Raw genomic sequence first — 22,329 nt, 5'->3', positions numbered from 1 at the left:
GATCTCACATTATGACTCAGAGAGGGGCTTGTTTTCATCCCCCTAACTGTGCCAAAAGAGACCCTCCCCTTTTACCACGATTCACAAGCTAAAAACATTTAAAAAAAGAGGCAGACACTGTAATGCTTGTGTTTCTGTGAACTGTATTTTTGGGGGGGTAAATTGATTAATCTCCACATAGGCATGGGTGAGATTTGCACATTTTATTGCCCTACAGTATGTTGCTATTCCAAGGTTTAGAAGCATGACGTTTATTTGCATGCTAAACCATATGTTTGACTCTCACAATGCTGCAGCCATAAACATCTTGTTATTAGTGAGTAAATAGAATGTAACCTGGTAAAATAAACCATCTCTGATTGTGCTAAGTGTTGTATTACACCTAATTCGTGTTGTGCTGAGGATCCAAGCCTATGTGAGCTACTGTACATGACAGATCAAGAAGCATTGATTCCCAAGGTCTGATCAACATCTGTATCTGATAATAATATCCAGTTGAGAAAGGGCTTTAGAGAAAATTGCAGTCTTAATTTTGCCGGTCATTAAATTCCATGATTCGTACAGGAAGCGGAATATATATTTATCTTGGTGATCACAATCATCCGACAGACTTCTCTGAAGCGCATGTACCTCTGAGGTCAATGGTGAGAGAAGAGGTGGATCCAGCAGGCACATGAACATGAACCATCGTACCCTTCCTCGCAGAGATGCACCGTGCCGTCTCTTTGCTGGCAAACCTCCCGGTTGGCAACTATGACAGACTGTAGGATGAGATATTGGCTCAGACTGGTCCACCCCTGGTGTGTGGCCTACTTTCATGCCACGTTTTTACCTTCTTTTATTCTAGTTTGGATCCTGGCAACTGTTCTGGTCTGTGCATTAATAAAGTGGTTAATACTTGTTGTTAGTTAAATTGTTAAGATGACAACCCCAGGCTTAAGAAGAAATCAAGGTGAAGAAACTGTGCATTTAAGGACATCCAATAAAGCCTTGAAGGGGTCCGTGGCACTGGTCCTAGCAGATGAACCAATACCTGCTATCCCCAGTATGGACTGTGGACAAACTAGGCCAATTGGCAGCAGGATCCACAATATCCCTTTAAGTTCAAAGATGATGACAAGTGGAGCCTTCTGGCCTGTCTTACCAAAGATTGAATCCATGGGCACTATTAACATAAGGATTATCGCTTTGTTACAGTTTGTTGAACCAGTAATACCAGGGACCATTAGGGTCAAGCAGGGAGAATTTGGGCAATTTGATAATCCAGTCCTAAAATACCTGAGAAGCCATTGCTTCTCAAGTGGTCTTGGTTTGAGCATGCACTGAGAGTGCACATCAATGATAAATAGGGTGGGAATGCACAAGTATTGCAAATGATCTCTTCACGCTGTGCTGCTGAGGTGGCATCACGAAATAAAAATGCAGTGCACTCAAACTAGCTTTATCTATTGCACACAGATGGACTCCTTGAGAGATTTAGTTTAACTCTTGAAAGTAAATTAACATTCTAACTGTAAAGAAGGTTTTCCCAAGTCAGCTTCCTGACTACATTACATCTGGGTTACACAACTTAAGGTAGTTTCAGATAAAGTTGTTTCTTAAGGTGACAGCTGCATTGTTTTAAAGTAAAACATTTTATAAAGGACAAGACACGGCTGTTGTAGACCAGGAGCTCCTTGCAAATGCTTAGCTTGTTGTGTAGTGACTTTATTTATTTATTTATTTTTTTGGATGAAGTAAAGCAGGGCTTTACAAAAATGCATACTGACAAGGTCTAGGGGCAATACAGTGTCCCCCTATTCAGTGTAATAATGGACCTCTGGTACACTGCAACATACTGTACCTGGACAAGCTTGAAGTAGCTGGGTGGATCTACTTTGTCCCCAAAAGCTGCTCAGGGACTATCTTGACTATCTGCTAACCTAAAGAAATATCCTTAGGTTGCTGATTGGGTTTTCAAAGCACCAGGAGTTTCATTAAAGGACAGTAGACAAACAAAGAAGCAGTGCCTGACACTGTAATGTACGGTATTTTTCATCTTTCAGTTTATACTGCAACTGTGGTTGATACAGTTTTTGCAGGGACGGCCAACATCAGTGCTGATGGACTGTAATGATGCCCATCCTGATACATCTGGTGACTTAGCTGAGAAACAAATGCTCACCATCACATCACCTGGGACCCCTAAGTGCCTCTTTATCACCAAACACCAATCACAGAGCTCATCTACCCTGCAGGCTCATTCTCCACTAAACCAAATAGCTCACTAAATGGTCCTTTGGGGTAATATAATACGCATCGTCCATGCCTCTTTTCACAACAGAGCTCACCTCGTCTGTTCCTTAAAATCACACAAAACCATTTACAAATAAAGCAACAAAAAAGCATCTCTGTGCATATACTTTGTTCTCTCATGGTCTCTTACTAGTATCTTGTATTCAGTATTCTGACTACCAGAGTTTAGCCAATGCAGTTAGCATCACCAATGTTTTAATGCAGTAGGGTTAATTCATACATAAGCTTTGTATCCATAAGTGAAGTAGACAGGATTACAAATTGGATAACTACCCAGAGTTCTACTATTATGATACTTTTCATAACCATGGAAAGGAGAAAAGTTTCAGCATCACATTCAATTGCCATTTTATTGAACTATTATATGTGATAAAACAAGGTTAAATGCAGTATAAGACATGCCAGGAGTATGTAGAAACTAATTGACTGCATTGGTACTCTGAGCCGTCAGGAGTGTGTTGTAAGAATAGGTTTATTAGTGTTTAAATGAGTGTGAACATTTACCTTGTCCTTGTACTGCATGCCAGTGTGTGAGAAGGAAAGGAAAGTTATTTTCAACCAATGCCTCCACAATGTATACACGTGCTGCACGTCCCCTAGAGATGTCGCAATGCCTCGCTCTTGGTAAGTCGGATCTGTAGATCAGTTGCCCTTTGTCTCATGGGAGACGAAGAGGTTGACTCACTGTCAGTCAAGACAAGACAGATGCAAACCGCTGACGTGGAATCAATTTTCCGGACCCTTTTATAGCATTTTCCATTTGCCAAAAACCAAGCTGTGCATTGAATTCATATTTTAAATTCTGTAAATTCACCTCATAGGAGCATTGTGTAGCTTTATATGTTCCTTTTTTTATCCTGTTGTATATGTGACAAAATATGAGATGACAAAAAGACAATAGTGCTATCACCTACAAATAAAGGACAGAGATATGAGGGCAATTTTAACCAATAAAAGTATAACTGAATTACTGTCGCATTAAATCCCATTTCTCTCCTGTCTGGCAAATCTCTTGTTGGATAACGTTCTCTCTGATCATTCTGTGTGACAAACCCAGATTGAATCAAACCGGTGGCCATTGTGTCATGCTGTTGGATTAGCAGAGGAAGAGTAACATGTCACATCATTATATTGCTGCGACTCCCAAGCTGTCAAAACCGTTATCTTGTGCTGAGTGATTCATTTGGGAGGACACTGTTTCTCCCCTGCTCAGTGAGGTATGAAGAGCATTTTGTATTTCTCTCTCATTTCTCTTCCATTTAATCCAGGAGCTAAAATCAATATCTGACAAACCGTCTTTTTACAGCACAAACAGATTGACCATAACCCTAAAGATTTAATATCCATTTCTAGCCTTTATTTGTCCATATTTGGAAATCTTGCCTGATGCATTTGTGAAAAATAAATGTTCAGCAGAAACAAACTACTTGACTTTACTCTTGATTAGATGGTGAAAACTGAAAAGTGGGTGTTAAATGCCAGAATGCAGCCACATATACTTTTCATGATGAACAGAGCGAAATATTAAGTGGTTATTCCCTCGCAAATCATCAGTCAAAAGTTAATGAATGATGTGATTTGAGAATTAATAAACAATTTCACTTTTGGGAGTACTATTATTGTAAGAACTAGCTATTTGGTGTATAGTTAATGTTAACTGTGTGGCTATCAGGACCGAGAAAGAACGTTTTTGAGGAAGATCAAGACTAAAGAAGCTGTGCACACTTAAGACCAGGAGCATGTATGAAGTACATAAGGTCAGTTTGGTTTTTTGTTGATGATGCAGTGCAAAAGTTATGCATCCTCAATTCATTGTGCACTTAAAAAAAAAAAAAAAAGTCCAAAGTTTTTGTTTGTTTTATAAGGAAACTGAATAAAATAATATTTTTCAGTTCACCAAAGAACCATTCAGTTAACAGTTCAATTGTGAAGGAGATTTTAAATAACTTCTAAAGTACCTTTCTCGCCATAACAAAAACTATAGTGGAATGGAAATGTTCTTCAGGGAACCAAAAATAAAACTATTTTTAGCATTAAACACCGCTGACAGGCTTTGAAGAATTTGATGGATTGTAAATGATGATCCATTGTCTTCTCCTCATCAGCATCCTCTCTCTGACTCTGTCATCATGCAGTCTGTCTCTCTCGGTGATGCCCACTGTGGGGGTCTTATTATGATGCTGAGCCATGTGTGGTTTTGATCATGTTAAATTTAGACCCAGCACATCTTCCATACTGTCAGCTGTGACTGACAATAACATTTGATGAAAACTCACCAGTCGGTCTTTCCTATTGAACCAACCCCACTGAAAAGCAGAGATTATAAGAGCTTATTAACTAGAATCATGCAGCTGAATCAGAATGAATATGAAATCCCTCGCACCCCTTTGTGACTCATTCACTGATGTCTAAGATTAAAAAGACGCTGTCAGATGGTTAGAAAAAATATGAAGGACAGAGAGTGAGCAAAACAAAAACCAGCCAGCCCTAGTATCATGGTACGTTCAGCTATAAACTCAAAGTATTTGTTTAATTTATAATTCTTAATCAGGTGATACACATTGTGAAAAGAAAATGTTAACCTAAATATGGGCTTCATGTGATACCAGCAAAAATGAACTGCATGGTTGGGTCAAGCAGAAATAGTTTATTCAACAATTTTGTACAAACCCGCCTTACATTCTTCTGTGGAACAAAAAAGGAAGATATTTTGCAAATTGCTAGTGATTGCAAGACTGATTCATTTGTGTGAACCAGTTCTTTTAGATCAGGGGTCACCAAACTCAGTCCTGGGGATAGCCATGTTCACAATAATATACTGGTGGACTACTGGGTACTGTGCAGTATACTGAAAATAAGAAAAGCATACTTTCATGCCATACTTCATAAATCTAAATAGTTGTGCATTTGCTTATAAATGTAATTTTAATTGCATAATGCATTGGGGGATAAATCAAGTGTTTATTTAGTTTTTATTTATTTATTTATTTTTAAATTAACAGGGAGACCTTCACTTATTTTGACCTCAGAATCAGGTTTATTATAGTTAACTAAATTAACTAAAAATACATAAATAAATAAATTAAAAAAAATAGATAAATGTTACAACTTTTCAATTTTTTGTCTAGTTTAACACTATGTCCTAAAATAACTTAAACCGAAATAAAAAGAATAAAAATATAGACGTCTTTAAAAATAAAGAAAGAAAGAAAGAACAAAATTACTTAAAATTAAAAAGCAAAAAAAATATATATATATCTATATATATGTATATATATATGTATATATATATCTATATATAGATATATATATAGATATATAGATATATATATATCTATATATATATATATATATATCTATATATATATATATATATCTATATATATATATATATATCTATATATATATATATATATATATATATATATATATATATATATATATATATATATATATATATATATATATATATATATATATATATATATATATATATATATATATATATATATATATATTATACTAATGATTTCTTAATTATGCTTAGGTAACACTGCTCAGAATAGTCCTTAAAAATATGTCTGTGTCTTTCCCTTTATCCCCAGACACTTAAGTAAGCAAGTATGTGAAGTACACATGAAATAAACATGCTTGAGATAAGGTCTCCTCTGAGATATTTTTGGGTTGGTATTAGCTGTACAGAGTGCTCTGATGCCGTAATGGAGACAGATGTGACCTGACACAGAGGAGAGGATGCCTGCTCACCCCACACTTAATCACATACACCCTTTAGTCCAAACTCTGCATAGCAATGTCCCCTTTTCTCAGACGACCCGAAAGCTTTAAATGTAAATCTGGTTTTATCAGACTCCCCTGAAAAGGTCATGAATACAAGATATCTCCAGCAGAAATGGCACACAGAATTGAAATCGGTCAGGCTTATGAAGATTAACCGAAGAGAAATGTTGCCATTAAAAACAGTGAGGAAACAGATATTACACACTCTGCCTTTCAAGTCAGCATGCAATGCAACACCATCTATAGGCCTACAGGCAACTAAATGCACACTTAAATACAGTACTTCTCCTGTATCATCATTTCTTTACCCATGGAGTCTAAAATAGAAGTTAATAGAGATTGATTCTAAAAGCTCAAATATGATTTGCAGCCGTCCAGCTCTGTCCATCTGATTCACAGACTAGCCGCTAGTCGATACAATATAAGGCTGTGGCAGTCTATCAAGGGCACAAGGAGAATAAATGTTGTTTTGATAATTAATCTGTCGTCATTTCTTAATTTATCTAGATATCCTATATTCATTTTTATTCTGAAAGTGCTCAGAAATGGTTATAAACCTATACAAATTACATTATAAAGTGACTTTTAGAGGCTGGGTTACATCAGGATATTTTAACTGAAAGGCTCACAGTAAAATTTGTTCTGTTCTGTTTCCGCCACACACACACACACACACACACACACACACACACAAATAAAATAATCATTTCTGATTTTATATCTCACAGTTCCGACTTATATATAAATGCACAATTATGAGAAAAAATTCAGGATTGTGAGTTTATGTATAGTGAGTTTATATAATTTTATAAACTTATATCTCTAATACTTCAATGCATTTTTTACATTTAAATGTTCTAATAAAATAATCATAATAATAATTGAATGCATTTTCACGATTATAATACTAATAGTACTAATCATTATAACAATAATACAGATAGTTAATTAATTATTGCATTAATTAATTAATAATTGCATTTTCAATTTTTTATGTTTTGATAAAAAAATTTATTAACTCTTTCATTCATTTAATGCATTTCACATATTTAAATATTCTGATACAAGAAAAATACAGAATAATAAATGATGTTATATAATTGTCACATTTCTAAAGAAAAAGCTTTGTAATAAAACAAAAGGTTAATGCGTCAGTAATATCTTTAAAATGGGTTTTAAAATAGAAAAAGATTTCAAAGTAATAAATGTATCAAAAATAATAATTTGCTGGAAAAGTTGAAGAACATGATCATATAAAGTCTATCTGTTACCCATTTAAATCCAATCTTCACCATTCGGAGCATCGCTGAGCAAAACCTTTCCGCATTCATCATTTGTTTGGGGGATATTTGTGTTGGTTCAATTACGTTTGAGTCTTGAAGAGACAGATGAATGTGTTTCATACAGCCAGTGCAGATGACATTGTTTCCTGCTGACAGTGTCACACTCTGTATATGTGCGGTTCATTATTGTTTCTCTGGAGATGCTCATGATAATATCACACAGCGATTGGCTCATTAGTTCACCGTGGGCATCCGGGACTCATCTGAAATCATACAGTAATACAGTTACAACACTGTTTATTCTCTGGATCACTGGCTGTGTTCGTCTGCTCGGCTCTGAGCCTGTGAATCTAAACTGGGATTTCAAATGTGCACAGTGGACAGAAATCAAGAATCATGGACAGTTTTATTTTTCTAATCTATTCAGAATGAAATCTGGCTTGCAATATTTACATGTTCATATTGCACATGCTCCTTAAATACCACATGAAATCAGAATGTTTCCTCCTCTGTTCTTGAGTTTGTAAAAAGCAATTTTTTTATTTATTTATTTATTTTTGGCGTGAAAGGTTCTTATCTTAATTGTTTCAGTAAAGTTGACCCCACTGTATATTGAGTTACAATTTCTAATGCATTATTCGAAATATAACATCTCAGAAGCAGTATTTGTTATTAACTTAAATGAAATTGCATCACAATAAATTACATTTTAAAATATATTCAAGTAGATTATATTATATTATATTATATTATATTATATTATATTATATTATATTATATTATATTATATTATATTATATTAGACTGCAGATTTGTATGAACGTGATTGTTTTGACTACGTTCTCATATGCAAAACTTTTCAAAGATGCAAATGAAATTGTAAGTTGTTGTTGTGTAAACACACTCCTGGAACATGTCTCAGAGAAGCAAAAGTACGTGATCCACTAAGAGAACACAGATAAAACCCTAGCAATATCATCACAACACACTAACAAACACCCAGAACACCTGAGCAACCTTGTAGCAACGCCTCAGCAACCATCTATAACAGCTACGGCAGAACAGCTCACGTTTTCTTCAGATTGCTATTCCGCTATTTTTGGCTTTTCTAACCTCTGGAAATCCAGTGAAAAAAAAAAAAAAAAAAGAGAGAGAGGGCATGACAGTAATCGGGGATCTGAGTAATCCACATCTGTCACCCGTCTCACAGCACACTGTTCACAAAGAACAGGTCTTTGATCTTGCATTAGTGTCTTTGATTGGCTTTATCCCAGGACATGTTTCACTGATCAGAACCCCATCTAGCCATTTCATCTCATTTAAAACTGAGCTGTCATTATTACAGGACAATTCACAAATCAGACTGAAATCATCATTAAAAATGGCTTCATTATAAGATATGGCTTAGCTGGCATTTCATAGACTGGTCAAGTGCCTGTCTATCTGAACTGGTGAATGGTTTATAAAACTGTTCATTCATTGATTGTAGCATGCACGAACACACACACACATACACATACACACACACACACACACACACACACACACACACACACACACACACACTGTAGAGACACACTTTGTCCCTTAAATAAATTTCTGAAGAGGTTGAACCCATTTCGCTGCCTAAAACCATTTTAAATATACACACTTCCTCAAGCTAAACAATGGTAAAGTCAAGTAACACTCTATTAACAATCTATCATTTATCAGAGAAAATTACTTTAACTAATATTTCAGCTTGTGAAAGAAACAAATATGTCAATTCAAACGTTTGCAGATGAAGTTTATTAGGTAATCACATGGTTTTAGGAAGGTGAAACTCGGTATTGTCTCCTGTGATGATAAACTTCATTATTTACTAACCCTTATGTTTTGTTGTTGTTGTTGTTGTTGTTTAATGGAGTGTTTGTGTTGTGAGTGATATGACAGCGCTGGAGTCAGTCAGAATTCAGAGTTATGAATTCAGTCTCGATGTGAACGGTTGTGTCTGAGCATCAGGCGGCTGGAGGAGTTAGAGTCCCACAGGGACGGAGAGTTCACATCAACCAGATTCCTCTGGTGCTATTCCTGTCATTAATATTATCTTCACCTCACTGAGCTTTCCTCAAGAGAAACAGAGATGCTTGCTGCTAAGGGAAGCAACACTATATACTTCTGCTCTTTTAGGGTGAACGATCTAAACAGTTATTAAACTTTGACATGTAGCTTGTCTCCACTAAATCTGAGGGTTTATTCACCTGACATGACTGCAGGATGACAAAACAGTTTAAAAGGTCCATATATTTAGCCTGGACTGTCTAATAACACTCATCAGTGTCAGAATGGTTGATTTGGCCAATCAAATCAAAGTAGGCGGGGTTTATTGTTTACAGAAGCAGATGGCAAATTCAAGCATGAGTTAGTCTGAACTGTTTTACTCTTTTTACAAGCTACTCAATTTTTTTTCTCTCAAATATGTACATTTTGAATTGAAAATAGAATTTCCTTCACTTTTCTATTGCTTTACGTTTATTAAAAAAGGGTCCCCCAGTGTCCAAGCTTACAGACTCGCATGATTGTACTAAAAACTGTGTTTTTCCTTTATGTTTTTGAAAAGTTTCAAATAGAGACGAAAACCCTGTCAAATGTATCCCTGTTCAAAACTCATGGCTGGCCAGTAGATAACAATGTCTCTTTGTAAAGAAACGCTATGCAGTTTTGTAGTGAATGGTAACGATAATGGTACTGTTTTCAAAAACTTGCACTTTGAAACCCATTTTCAAACGGTTTTAATTTCAGGGCCCCAAAACACTGTTGTTTTTTTAGTAGAAAATGGTAGTCATTGGGCTTTTTTATCTGACAATTTTATTTCCAGCCCAAAACATTGACGGGGACCTGAGCCTTATCAAGGGAGAATATCATAGAAACTCTGAATTTGGGCCGATGAGCAACCAGCCAGAACATCCTGTACAGCAATGGGTTAAAAACCAAATAAAACACTTTGGCAACCACTCAATGCACCCAGCATTTCTTCCAGAAATGTACAATTCCAATTCTACTCGTGTGCAAGTGTTACTTCAGATGTGAACACGCTGCCTTTTAAGCTTTTATATCTTATTACTCTTTTTTTATGAACATTACTGGGCTTTGAAGAGCAATTAGGCCAGCAATAATCTAACTAGCTACTGTTAACAAACTCAACAGTGTGTCATTGGGCTCAAGATTGGTTGTTTATTGTAACACCAGTGGAAACATTACAGTAAGACTTTAAACTATGAACCCAGCAGTTCGCCTCCTTGCTCCACGACCCATCTGGAGGGGAATATGTGACTGACCACAGTAGAAACATTACACTTTTCTGAAACAATGTGGCAAGAAAATCAAGAACTGATATATCAGACTGACCAAAGGAATAAGCAGAGGGTTTTACAAACAACTTTCATTTGACGATTAATATGTATTGCAGATTGTGCAAATATTGTATAAAAAGTTAAACAACTAATGCAAGAGTTAGTTAAGAAACTCAACAATTTACTTAAGAATACTTTCAAGATTTGCCCAGAAATTCAGTAATCCATATAAGAGTGGCTTTGCTGTTTACTTTTCAAGGTTTGCACAGAATTGAAACAATTTCCATAAGAATGAATTTATGATTTACACAGAAACAATTCACAAAAGAATAATTGTACAATTTATAAAGAAATTCAACATTTTGCATAAAGAATAGTTTTATAAATTACACAGTAATTTATTCACATAGGAATGGGTTCATGATTTACAAAATAAAAATATTTTTATGATTTACACAAAAATACATTGGAGCCTTTTAGTTTAAAAATGGTTTTATAAATATTATAATAGTTTTACAAAAGGTTTAGTCAGATATTCAACAGTTTATGTAGAATGGTTTTACGAACAATTTCTAAAAAAAATTCAACAATTTACAAAATAAATTCAACAATTTAAGTTAACAATTTCATACAATTAAGAGAGAAATTCAACAATTTGACAGTTTATGTAGGAGTTTATGTAGGACGCTTTATTTGATAAGCGGGTTCCATGCATGAAAGGTTCCTGTGACTGTCCGAGTTCATGAATATTTAATGAGCCAAGCAGGTTCATGATTGGCTGTCTCCTGCGAGACAATTCTACTGCTACATAATTTCTTATTTTATACCTTTGACTGGTGTAGGGCTTCATAACGTGTTCAAAACCTGATCTAACCATATGACACATCATGAATTAAATTGCTTAACATTTAAAAAAAGACAACCAAGGTGACATCATGCTGTTCTGGTAATGCCCCATCTAGAGGGTAATTAGAAATCAAACTAGAGAAGATGCGCAAGATGTCCGAGATGTTAGGAAGACTTCATTCAATGTATTCTAACATTAAACAGTTCCACGTAAAAAAATAAATTAAAAAAGTTAAATATAATATGAGAGACTGTCTGAAAGGCAGCGTGGTGCCCATTTCTGCCAAGAAATAAGATCAACTCAGCGTGCACGTGCTTCTTCTGACGCTGAAGATGTTGATGGTGATAGGTTGAAGATGGTCTACCCCACCCTCACTCCGCCATCAGACAGGAGACACGGGGGTCTGTGTTGAGCATCACCCCAGCAGAAGCACGAGCATCAGGAGGCGTGTGGAGCGTCGCGCGGCTGATGCGCGCACCTTGGAGACATCCAGCGCGTCCATGAGGAAAGGATGGAGACATGGCGAGCGCAGTTCTCCGTATCTTGAAGCCAGTGAATTAAACACTTATAGCTATAAAGACAGCAGGATCCTTTCGTTGAAAGAAGTGTGGTGAGTGAAAATCGCTTCATTTAATTCGTTTGGCGCTCAGTATGGAGATGCACTTGCGCTGGCGATATTTGCAGAAGGTTAAAAATAAATCTGACGCGTTTTGATTTGATGTGCAAACGGTGTTTGTATGAAGAAATTAATAAGTAATCGAATTTTGGAGAGAAAAGTATTTTAGGCTGCGTGCAGAATTTGGAGTTAAGAGTATTTACACGAAAGTGCATGGAAATTAATACATAATATTATGCATGATAGATCGTTTGCTGGTGAAATAAATGGCTAGTAAAGCATTTTCTATAATTTTTTACATTTCTATTTTCTACGCCAAAACTCCTCCGTTAATTTACTGTTGTTTTTAATGATCGTGAATTTTTAGTATCTAGCATTTTGTAGGAAATCTATTACAGAAACCAGAGACAGGTTCATATGTGGTTCAAAGGCTGTGGCCCTTGCAAACCTAAAATAAATCCTGCTTTCTTCAGCAGATCTGTCATGTCTCCAGCCTCACGGGGCCCCATGAGAGCAATATGCCAATATGAAGTTTGATATAATATGACATTTTTACGAGTTATGAGGTTAGAGCATGAGATGGGCTTTCTTCAGGAGGATCTTGTTGATATTGTTGCCCCCTGGTGGGGATTTTGGTTGTTGGAAACATTATTTGCTTTCGATCGGGTGAAAAAAAAAGACCATATTTTTTGGTAGTGTGATGCACTCCGAAAAACAAATAGTTATTTTAGTCCATTTTACAGTGTTTTGGCTTGTACTTAAAGAAATAGATCCACAATGATACATCTCGTTTTGCTTAACATTCAAACGCAGATTTTAACATGACTTAGTAATGCTGAAATTGTGATTGGAGTATGATAATTCAAAATCAACCTGTTTCACCAGGATCTAGTTTCCTTCCTCATTACATAATTTCTTCCCATCACACTGAATCAAATTCTGCTTATCTGAGCAGGCGCTACAGCACTTAAATATAGAAATTGCTGTACACATGGGGCAGAGAGAGACCGACAGGGAGACCGTTGAAGCAGCCAGTTATGAATTATGTAAGATTTGCTTCTGCATTTCTGTGAAACCACAATACAAGCTTAAAGTGGCAAAAATATGCTTTTTAGATTCACTGTTCTAGATAGACCCACCTCCGTCACAACGTGTCAGTCTTATTGTGTTTAGTTTGCCCAAAAAAGAAGATTCTGACAATATGTTCTCATTCATGTCGTCCAATATGCAGTTATTATTCCACCATCAAACACAAAATGAACAACTTTAAGGAATCTTCAGGCAGATTGAATTACAGTGACCATGTTTGTCAAGCTTTGAAATAAACACCATAATGTTAATATGACATATGAATGACATTTAAGTTGATATTCACTGACAGTGCTGCCTTCTGGTGATCTATTAACCTCTGAACTGATCATTGAGTCACTTAGTAGAGCTCTATCAGTCTTTTTTAACAACAGATCATGAGGATCAAACCTGATGTTTTCTATGAACCAGCTGATTCTGGAATCATATCCTGATCTCAATCTACCGGCCTGTTCGGTTCTCAAGTTGTTCTCAATTTTCTCTGACTAGTAATACATAGGGGTACATAGCTCACTGCAGGGGGGGGGGGGGGGGGGGGGGGTGAATGAAAATTCATCCTATTTTGTAAATGCATGATATAGAGCATTTTGATCTTTTAATGTGTAACTAAAATGTGATAACTCGACTTCTTTATGTTGACCTATGCCAGACTTCCCAAATCTTTTAGTCTGCTTAGTCTCCACTTCTGCATTCTAAAACCCAAGAAACTTCCATCCCAGCCATACTTTTTTTTTTCTTCCCAGTAGTCCTTTACTCTTGGATGTACATCACAATATCACTTCTCATCTTGTACTATCAAATGACAGCATCTGTGTTTGGGATGACATGAAAATGAATAAATAATAGGGTTTTTCGCAGAGGAAGGTTTTCATAGTTCCTAGTGTCCACACTGCAAGAACTGGGAACGATTTGAGTTAGTGGAACACCTTTTGGGGGTCTAAATAGCTCTTAGTTCAGAGTAGGGTCTAACCCAGCACAATAGGAGCTTCCAGTGACCTAAGTATACATTGACTGGCCAAGCTCATGCTATACGAAACACTGTCCCGTCAGTTTTGAAAAGCCACGTAAAGAAAAAACGAACTACATGAAGATAATAAAACAGCGACTGGTGGACAGACACTGATGTCCAGGGACTCCATCCTCCAGCTGATGACATTATTGAACATCACGCTTAATTAACGCCGCTTTCGGCCGGATTATGTCACTCCAGATTTCTTATCGGTGGTGTGAGGGCAATCCAAACCGATCTCACGGCAATTCGTACATTTTTCACAAGGTGGCTTATTCGTACAAATTCGTACGACCACACTCTTACAAATTCATATGATTGTTGCCAAATCGTATGTATTTTACGAGTTGCACAATTCGTATGAATTTGTACGAATTACCTACACCTAACCCCGCCCCTAAACCTAACCGTCACTGGGGTTTAGAAAAATCATATAAAATCGTACGAGTGAGGTTGTACAAATTCGTACGAATAAGCCACCTCGTAAAATACGTATGAATTGGCCGTGAGATAGCGTTGGGCAATCAGGAAAATGTATTTAGATTTCAGAAGACGTCCTGGTGGCTAGTTCCTGTAACTACCTAATTCGAAAGACTTTAATTATATAATGTTTATATTATAGTCCTGCTCCAAACTCAGCATATTTTGTATATTTGTGTTTATACCATCAGTTAATCCTATGGTGTTTGTTGTTTCACAGCTCTTCTGTAGCTGAAGAAAATGGATCCGTCCCCCACGAGGCAACAGTACGGCTCCAAAAAGAAGGTTAAAATCCACCCCAACACGGTCACGGCGAAGTACGCCACGCATTTCCCCCAGCCGGGCGACGAGGGATACGACGACGCTCCATCCTTCGAGGACTTCGGCTCGTTCATGGACAACAACCCGAGCAAGAGACTGGTGTCAGAGAGCGGCCCCGGCAGGACTTTATTCGGCACTATGGATTCCCGTCCCAGAGCCGATCAGAGAGATAAAGGAGTGGGCGGTCAGCTGGCGAGCTTCGGCGAGGCCTCGGTCCTGGCGTCGCGGGTCACCTGGGGCGCCCTCTTTGGGGCGGCCATCGCACACGGATGCGTGGCTCTCATTACACGTCTAGCAGCCGACCGCTCCAAAGTGCCATCATTAGAGCTCATCTTCATCCGCTCGGTGATCCAAGTGTTTTCTATACTGGTGGTCCTCTACTATAAAGAAGATCCCTTCGGGCCCAAGGGCTACCGGCTGCGTTTGTTCTTCTACGGGATTTGCAACGTCATCTCCATCACGTGTGCATACACGTCCTTCGCCATCGTTCCACCCAGCAATGGCACCATCATGTGGCGGGCCACCACCACAGTTTTCAGCGCCGTTCTGGCTTTCCTGCTCTTAGACGAACGCCTGGGTTACACAGACGTAGTTACGGTCGTAGGTAGCCTCTTCGGCCTGTGTCTGGTCATGATCCCCAACATCGCAGACGAAGAAAAGTCTCCTCTGGGATTCTGGAAGGAAGCCTTTGGCTACACGATGACTGTGATGGCGGGTCTGACCGCCGCGCTGTCCATGATCGTGTACCGGGCCATCAAAGAGCGGGTCAGCATGTGGGCGGCGCTCTTCACGTTCGGCTGGACGGGAACCGTGTGGGGGGCATCCACTATGTTCATCATGCAAGAGCCCATCATTCCCTTGGATGGCGAGACGTGGGGCTATCTCACGGGAATCTGCATCTGCTCCACAGTAGCGTTTCTGGGCGTCTACTACGCCCTCAACAAGTTCCACCCGGCTCTGGTCAGCACCGTGCAGCATCTGGAGATCGTGGTGGCCATGCTTCTTCAGCTCATCGTGCTGCGGATGATCCCGTCCGTGTACGACGTCTTCGGAGCGCTGGTCATCATGGTCAGCGTGTTCGTCCTCACGGGGCTCAAGCTGTACAGGGTGGGCCGGGCCATCCGACAAGATTACCAAGAGATTCTGGACTCACCGATCAAATGAGAGCATCGATGTGTGTGTACTCGAGCGCATGAGGGGGCATGTATATATGTGTGTGTGTGTGTGTGTGTGTGTGTGTGTGTGCAGTGTTTCTCAGCCACCTTCTCTCACCAATGTGCAATCACTGAATGTCTGGATCTTCAGCATTTATTTTGAATTGTGAAAAGAGTGCCATCAGTGTAATGTCTTCACTAACTGTTGATGTGGGAAAATAAAAACAGTGCTCCATAGTGCCCCCTCTGATAGCATTGATTTATGTTCTTCTGTCTCTGAAGTAAGAGAAAGAAGCAGTGGCCTAAATCTATAAACAGTGTGATCAGAGACTCTCACAGATAAATCATAATACAGTATTGCAATTTCACACACTGATCATTGAATTTGTGCACCTTTTTGTGTTTAATGGTCAGGTTTTTGGCTTGTTTTTCAAGATGTTATGGTTCCAATTATTATTAACAATTTGTTAAAGGTATATATATATATATATATATATATATATATATATATATATATATATATACATTAATAATAAGATTGTTTATTATATTAAACCAGTATTTCACAGTGTTGTGTTATTTAGCTTCAAACAAATGAGAGCTAAATTTGTACAAACATGTTGTTGAATTGAATACATGGCCCGTTTATGTTTTTAAAAACTGAATGCTAATCCAGTTTCACATCTGGTTTGCCCAGATTTGACTGAACCAGCCAAATTTGTTTAATGGGCAGGGTACACTAAAATGTCTTTAAAATACTATATGATAGCTACTAAATGTAATCATTTTTAGTTATATATATATATATATATATATATATATATATATATATATATATATATATATATATATATATATACAGTATATATATATATATATATATATATATATATATATATATATATATATATATATATATTACTTAAAAATATTCTAGCTTCAATCAAATGACGGATGAGTTTGCAATAAATTATTGTGTTTGATTGGAACCGGGACCCCTTTAATATTCTGTACTTATTTTGGTATCTCAATATGCACAATTACATGCATTTTATTTAACATTTACCAGGTTTATTTATTTATTTATTTTGCCCATTTTCTACCTATTCTTCAGGTCATGACCCACCAGTTAAACTGCTCTAATCTGACCCTTCGGTAAGGGTCATGCATATTTACGTGGGCTATATATCTAAAGAGAACAAAAACCCTGTTGTAAAAATGTTATAAATTAACTTTCTGGGTATGCCAAAGCGATCGATGCGATCCCTGTCTGAACGATGGAGGAATTTGTGCTTGGAATTAGGCATCATTGTTCTTGTGTGTGTGTGTTTGTGTGCTTGTGTGCGTGTGTGTGTGTGTGTTTGTGTGCTTGTGTGCGTGTGTGTGTGTGTGTTATCTCATCAGACTTGAAAGAAAACCTCCTTTGATAAGATTATGCAATGTCAAATGATGTATTATAGACACAGAAGTGTCTTCCATGTCATTTTTGACAATTTTCTGTGGACTTATTCGACTCACTCTCATGATTGTGTTGATAAATATCTTTTATTAATTTATCATCATAACCATCATCATCTTTGTAGCTGTTGTGCATTTGTTTGTGCACATGCTCTGTGTTTGCATCTCTTGTATCCGATACGAAGTCTTGATGTTGATGGTATGTGGTTAGATCTTATGAAATCAACCCCCCCTAAATAACTCCAGACACGGGTGGTACAGTATTTCATTTGATTCTCTTTTGTTTATACCCTGTCACAAAGGTTAGATTTAAGATCAATGTAATCATCGCTGCCCACTGTCATATGAAAGCTGTGGTCATGATGCATCGCTGCTGGGTTTGTTGGCAGGGCCTGGAGATATTTTTGTTATACATCTTTTAAATGGCAGAGCATGACATTTCCCCAGTGCTCCACAAGGGGGCTCTTCTGAGGCTGTTTCCTTAAAGGAACTGTTCAATCAAGAATGATGTCACTGCTTACCCAGCCTCACATTGTGTTTTTTTTTTTTTTTTGTGGAATGCAGAAAGGGGCTTTGAAGAAATAAAGTGAATGCAGCTCTTTTCAATACAGTTTATCAAGCTCTAAAGTGAAACAAAAAAGATAAACAGTTATAAACTATATTCAAGCTATTGCATATCTGTTTAAGACTTTGAATATATGGCACAGTCGTATGAAGTACTTATGATGTATTTTAGTTCATTTATGGACTGTCTTTATGAATATTATCAAAAAAATGTAAGTTCCACAAAAACTAAAATATCAATATATGGGGTTGGAACAACCTGACCTTCTTCTATTCATTTATAAAAGAAGATAAATACATTGTAAAAGGAATAGTTCGCCCAAAAATGATAATTTGCTGAAAATACTCACCCTCAGACCTTCCAAGAGATGAGTTTGTTTCTTCATCAGAACAGATTTGGGAAAATGTAACATTGCATCACTTGCTCACCAGCAGATGTTCTGCAGTGAATGGGTGCCGTCAGAATGAGAGTCTAAACAGCTGATAAAAACATCACAATAATCCACAAGCAATTGACAACAGAGGGTGGACTTTTTCACTGGGGGAAGCGTTATTATGAATTATGGACTCGGAAGCAACGGTTTAAAGTTAAGAATTTATTAATAAGGGATTTGTTTTCTGACAAATGTGCAGTTTTTAATTCATTGATGGACTGAAGTGCTGTGGATTACTTGAGTATTATTGTGATGTTTTGTGAGTTGTTTGGACTCTCATTCTGACGGCACCCATTCACTACAGAGCATCCGTTGATGACACACTGATGCAATGCTACATTTCTCTAAATCTGTTCCCATGAAGAAACAAACTCATCTACATCTTGGACGACTTGAGGGTGAGTATTTTCAGCAAAATATATATATATATATTCCTGTAATATCTGTTCACGAGGCTCTGGGATTATGGACAGGAGAAGACAGGGGTCCAGGACACATCCATCTGTTAGGACAGGAAACAGATTGCATCCTGAAGCATGTTGTGCACCATCTAATGGCTCTATCAGCCAAGCGTGAGGGACTTTGAATACGCTCATATCAATGTAGCTCACTCAGGTGCGTTCAGAGATAAACTGATAGATTAGGTGTTATACAGACAATGCATCCTTTCAATTTATGATGTAGTACACAGTTCAGTCCAAAGGCTTGAGATCACTGCTTATATTTTTCTAATTTAATGAAAAAAGTTTTTGATTACAAATTATGAGTATAAAAAAACTGAGTTAAGTAAAGAAAAAAGAAAGACTAAGATACTTCACTCTTTTGGTTTAAAACATTATATATATATGTACTTTCTTTAAACATTTAAAATTTAAAACAATAAATACAATACTATTTTTAAATTCAATTGATTTATTTTTCCATAGCATTTCTTTCTTTAAAATTATGAAAAAAACATATTTTCCCAAAAAATATAAATAAAAAATGTTTATAAATAAACAATAAACAAAAAAATCTAATCCATGTGATCTCAGACCTTTGGACTAATCTGTACATGAATCAGGGGTGACAACAAATCCCCAATTAACTACTAGTGATAGGATTAACTACTACTATTATTAACAGATAATATTATTAAATATGCTAGAAAGCTATGCACTCCAGTCAGGATAAAATCATTTATGTCATAACAAAATTCAGATAAATGGATTATTTGATACATGATTCAATATATTTAAAGATATTTTACAGCAAACAAAAGTATGCATATAATATAATATAATATAATATAATATAATATAATATAATATAATATAATATAATATAATATAATATAATATAATATAATATAATAATCAATTATTATAATTAATGGGAATTGCGAAACTGACCACAGTAACAGTGCACCGTGTAATATGTATACAATTGATGGACTTGTGCTCTGACCAATGAGCGCTCTTGGCTAACCAATGGGCACACGAGTAAGCTGTAGACAGTCCCGCCTCCTACAGCAGGTTAGATAGCGCAGCAGTGCTGTGAGTAGAACCGCAGGTCGAGGTCTCCTCACGTTGGATGCCTAGAAAAACCATTCCCGTGAAACAATGAAACTGAGAAAACACGCCTGTGATCTAAACAGAGCTGATCATCGAGTGTGAGCCGGAGACACGGGGTCAGGGTGCACACTGGAGCACTCGAGGGTAAGATGACAGATATTTATCAGAGTTCATGTCTGATTGTAGCGAATAGAGCTGAAACAATACATGCGAGGCTGATTCTGACTAGAGATATTTATCTTCATAACGACGCAAATATAAGAAAGAGGAAAAGTCAGAGGTAAATCAGTGTATTTGTAAAGGGATTGTGTAAAAGGCTGTGGTCAGGCCTCACATTGCCGTGATTTGCTTTCATAAATACAGAAGATGTTGAAGTGTGGCTATTAAAAACACGAATCATACACAAACTGCTGTAATGTTTGTCTTCAACAGGCCTTTATGCCATTCACATTCAAACCTCAGAGCACAATACTGCATTATAGGCTCTCTGTTGAAACAAAAGACAGTTTTATTGGATTTTTAATTCTAAATATTCCCTCTCATCACTGTTCACGAGATATGATTATGAAGTTTGATTGTGTTTAGATGGGATTTCCTTATTGGTTTTTGATTTATGATCATGTTGATGTGTTATGCAACACCTGTCAGCAAGTTAATGTCTGATAATGTTGATGTGTGATTGCTCTCTCTCTGGTCTGTATTAAATCCTTCATGTGTATTCAGTTCTCTCTCTGAACTGTGAGTTATGTGTGAGATTTGTCAGCAAACTCTGAAGTGTCCACACGGATCGAGCACGTCCCACCAAGAAAGATCACTTTAGTGTCTTGTGTGGTTGATCTAAGGTACACTTCACTAAAGGCTAATTAGTTAACATGAACTTAAGAATGAACAATAGTTCTACAGTATGTATTCATTTGAATGTAAATTTCAATCACATTATTAAAATCAAAAGTTGTGCTTGGTACCATTAGTTAATGCACTGTAGATTAACAAACATGAACGACTGTATTTTTATGAACTAACATTAACAAAGATTAATATTGATCATTATACATTTCCTTTATACATATCTAAACTTTTTTTTAAATCAAGATTACAGGAGAAGCACAATGATGTTATTAGTTCTTGATTTCTGAAAAAAAGAAGAGGAGTTAATGTTTTAGACGTGTAAAAACTTCATTTTGATAAGACAAGAATTTATGTCTTGACTGAGTATTTTAGCATCTCTAGTAAACATCTTTATTTAGGAATGGTTAGATGTTTGGAAGGCAAGTATAAGAAAGAAAATCTCTGGTACGAGGTTGGTCTGTCCCATCACACATTATCTGTAATGATGTATGTTAAGAAATAACATTATTTGTGATTTGTATACGGTTTTACATTTGAACACTCTTTAATTTCAAGCTCAAATATTTAACCAAAGCTATTGATAAAACAAATGAATTTCTTTAAATTATGGGAATCGTACGTTTATTGATAATGGCAAACCAACATTTGATTTCAATTTAATTTCAGTTTTGCTTATCGATTCCTAGTTTCGATTCCAATAAGATAAAATAAAAATAAGTCAGAAATGTATTCTGTCTTTTTACAAAGCATTCTGTTGCAGCTGAAAAATCAGCAGCCTACAAAACACTCTAAGAGGAAATTTTTGCTTTAAGAAAAGATACCACCTCAAAAACAACTAGATTAATATAAATTTAAAATATTAAAGTGTTAAAGACAAGTAAACAGTCTGTAATAAAACAGGAACAAACAAATCAATTATTAGCAAGTCGCAGATTCTTTCCATTCCTCTAAATTAAATAGTTTTGAATCACATTAAGATGTGAACGCAGGAGTCGTTAAGTAGAATCGAAATGCACTTTTCTTATCGAATACCTGGTTCTCAGGTATTTGGAACTGGTTCTAAAATGGAACCGGTTTTCGATACCCAACCCTAGTCCCAACTAGTTAGTCACTGAAGATTGAAAGTGTAATGTAGGTTAAATTTGCAGCGCTGTTCTTAAATCACATAGATCATGAGGGATGAGCTATTCTTAGAGATCACTCTTGGCTGATGATGATCACTTCACTCGCATTGATTGAAGTCATAT

The 22,329-nt window shown here is 36.6% G+C and overlaps 2 protein-coding genes across 4 annotated transcripts in view; both read left to right on the top strand.

The window, feature by feature from the left end:
• Nucleotides 1-22,329, top strand: part of LOC128026946 (ligand-dependent nuclear receptor corepressor-like protein) — a 450,432-nt gene that overhangs the window by 84,543 nt on the left and 343,560 nt on the right. The window lies entirely within an intron of this gene.
• On the top strand, nucleotides 11,909-16,464 carry LOC128026951 (solute carrier family 35 member G2-like). Its single transcript, XM_052614253.1, has 2 exons — nucleotides 11,909-12,165; nucleotides 14,970-16,464. Exon 2 carries the CDS (start codon nucleotides 14,990-14,992, stop codon nucleotides 16,232-16,234), a length of 1,245 nt encoding a protein of 414 aa, XP_052470213.1. The 5' UTR covers nucleotides 11,909-12,165; nucleotides 14,970-14,989; the 3' UTR covers nucleotides 16,235-16,464.

The sequence above is a fragment of the Carassius gibelio genome, chromosome A14 (assembly GCF_023724105.1).
Source record: "Carassius gibelio isolate Cgi1373 ecotype wild population from Czech Republic chromosome A14, carGib1.2-hapl.c, whole genome shotgun sequence".
NCBI classification, from domain to species: Eukaryota; Metazoa; Chordata; class Actinopteri; order Cypriniformes; family Cyprinidae; genus Carassius; species Carassius gibelio.
The sequence above is the reverse complement of the archived record's forward strand: the minus strand, read 5'-3'. Positions and strand labels throughout refer to the sequence as shown.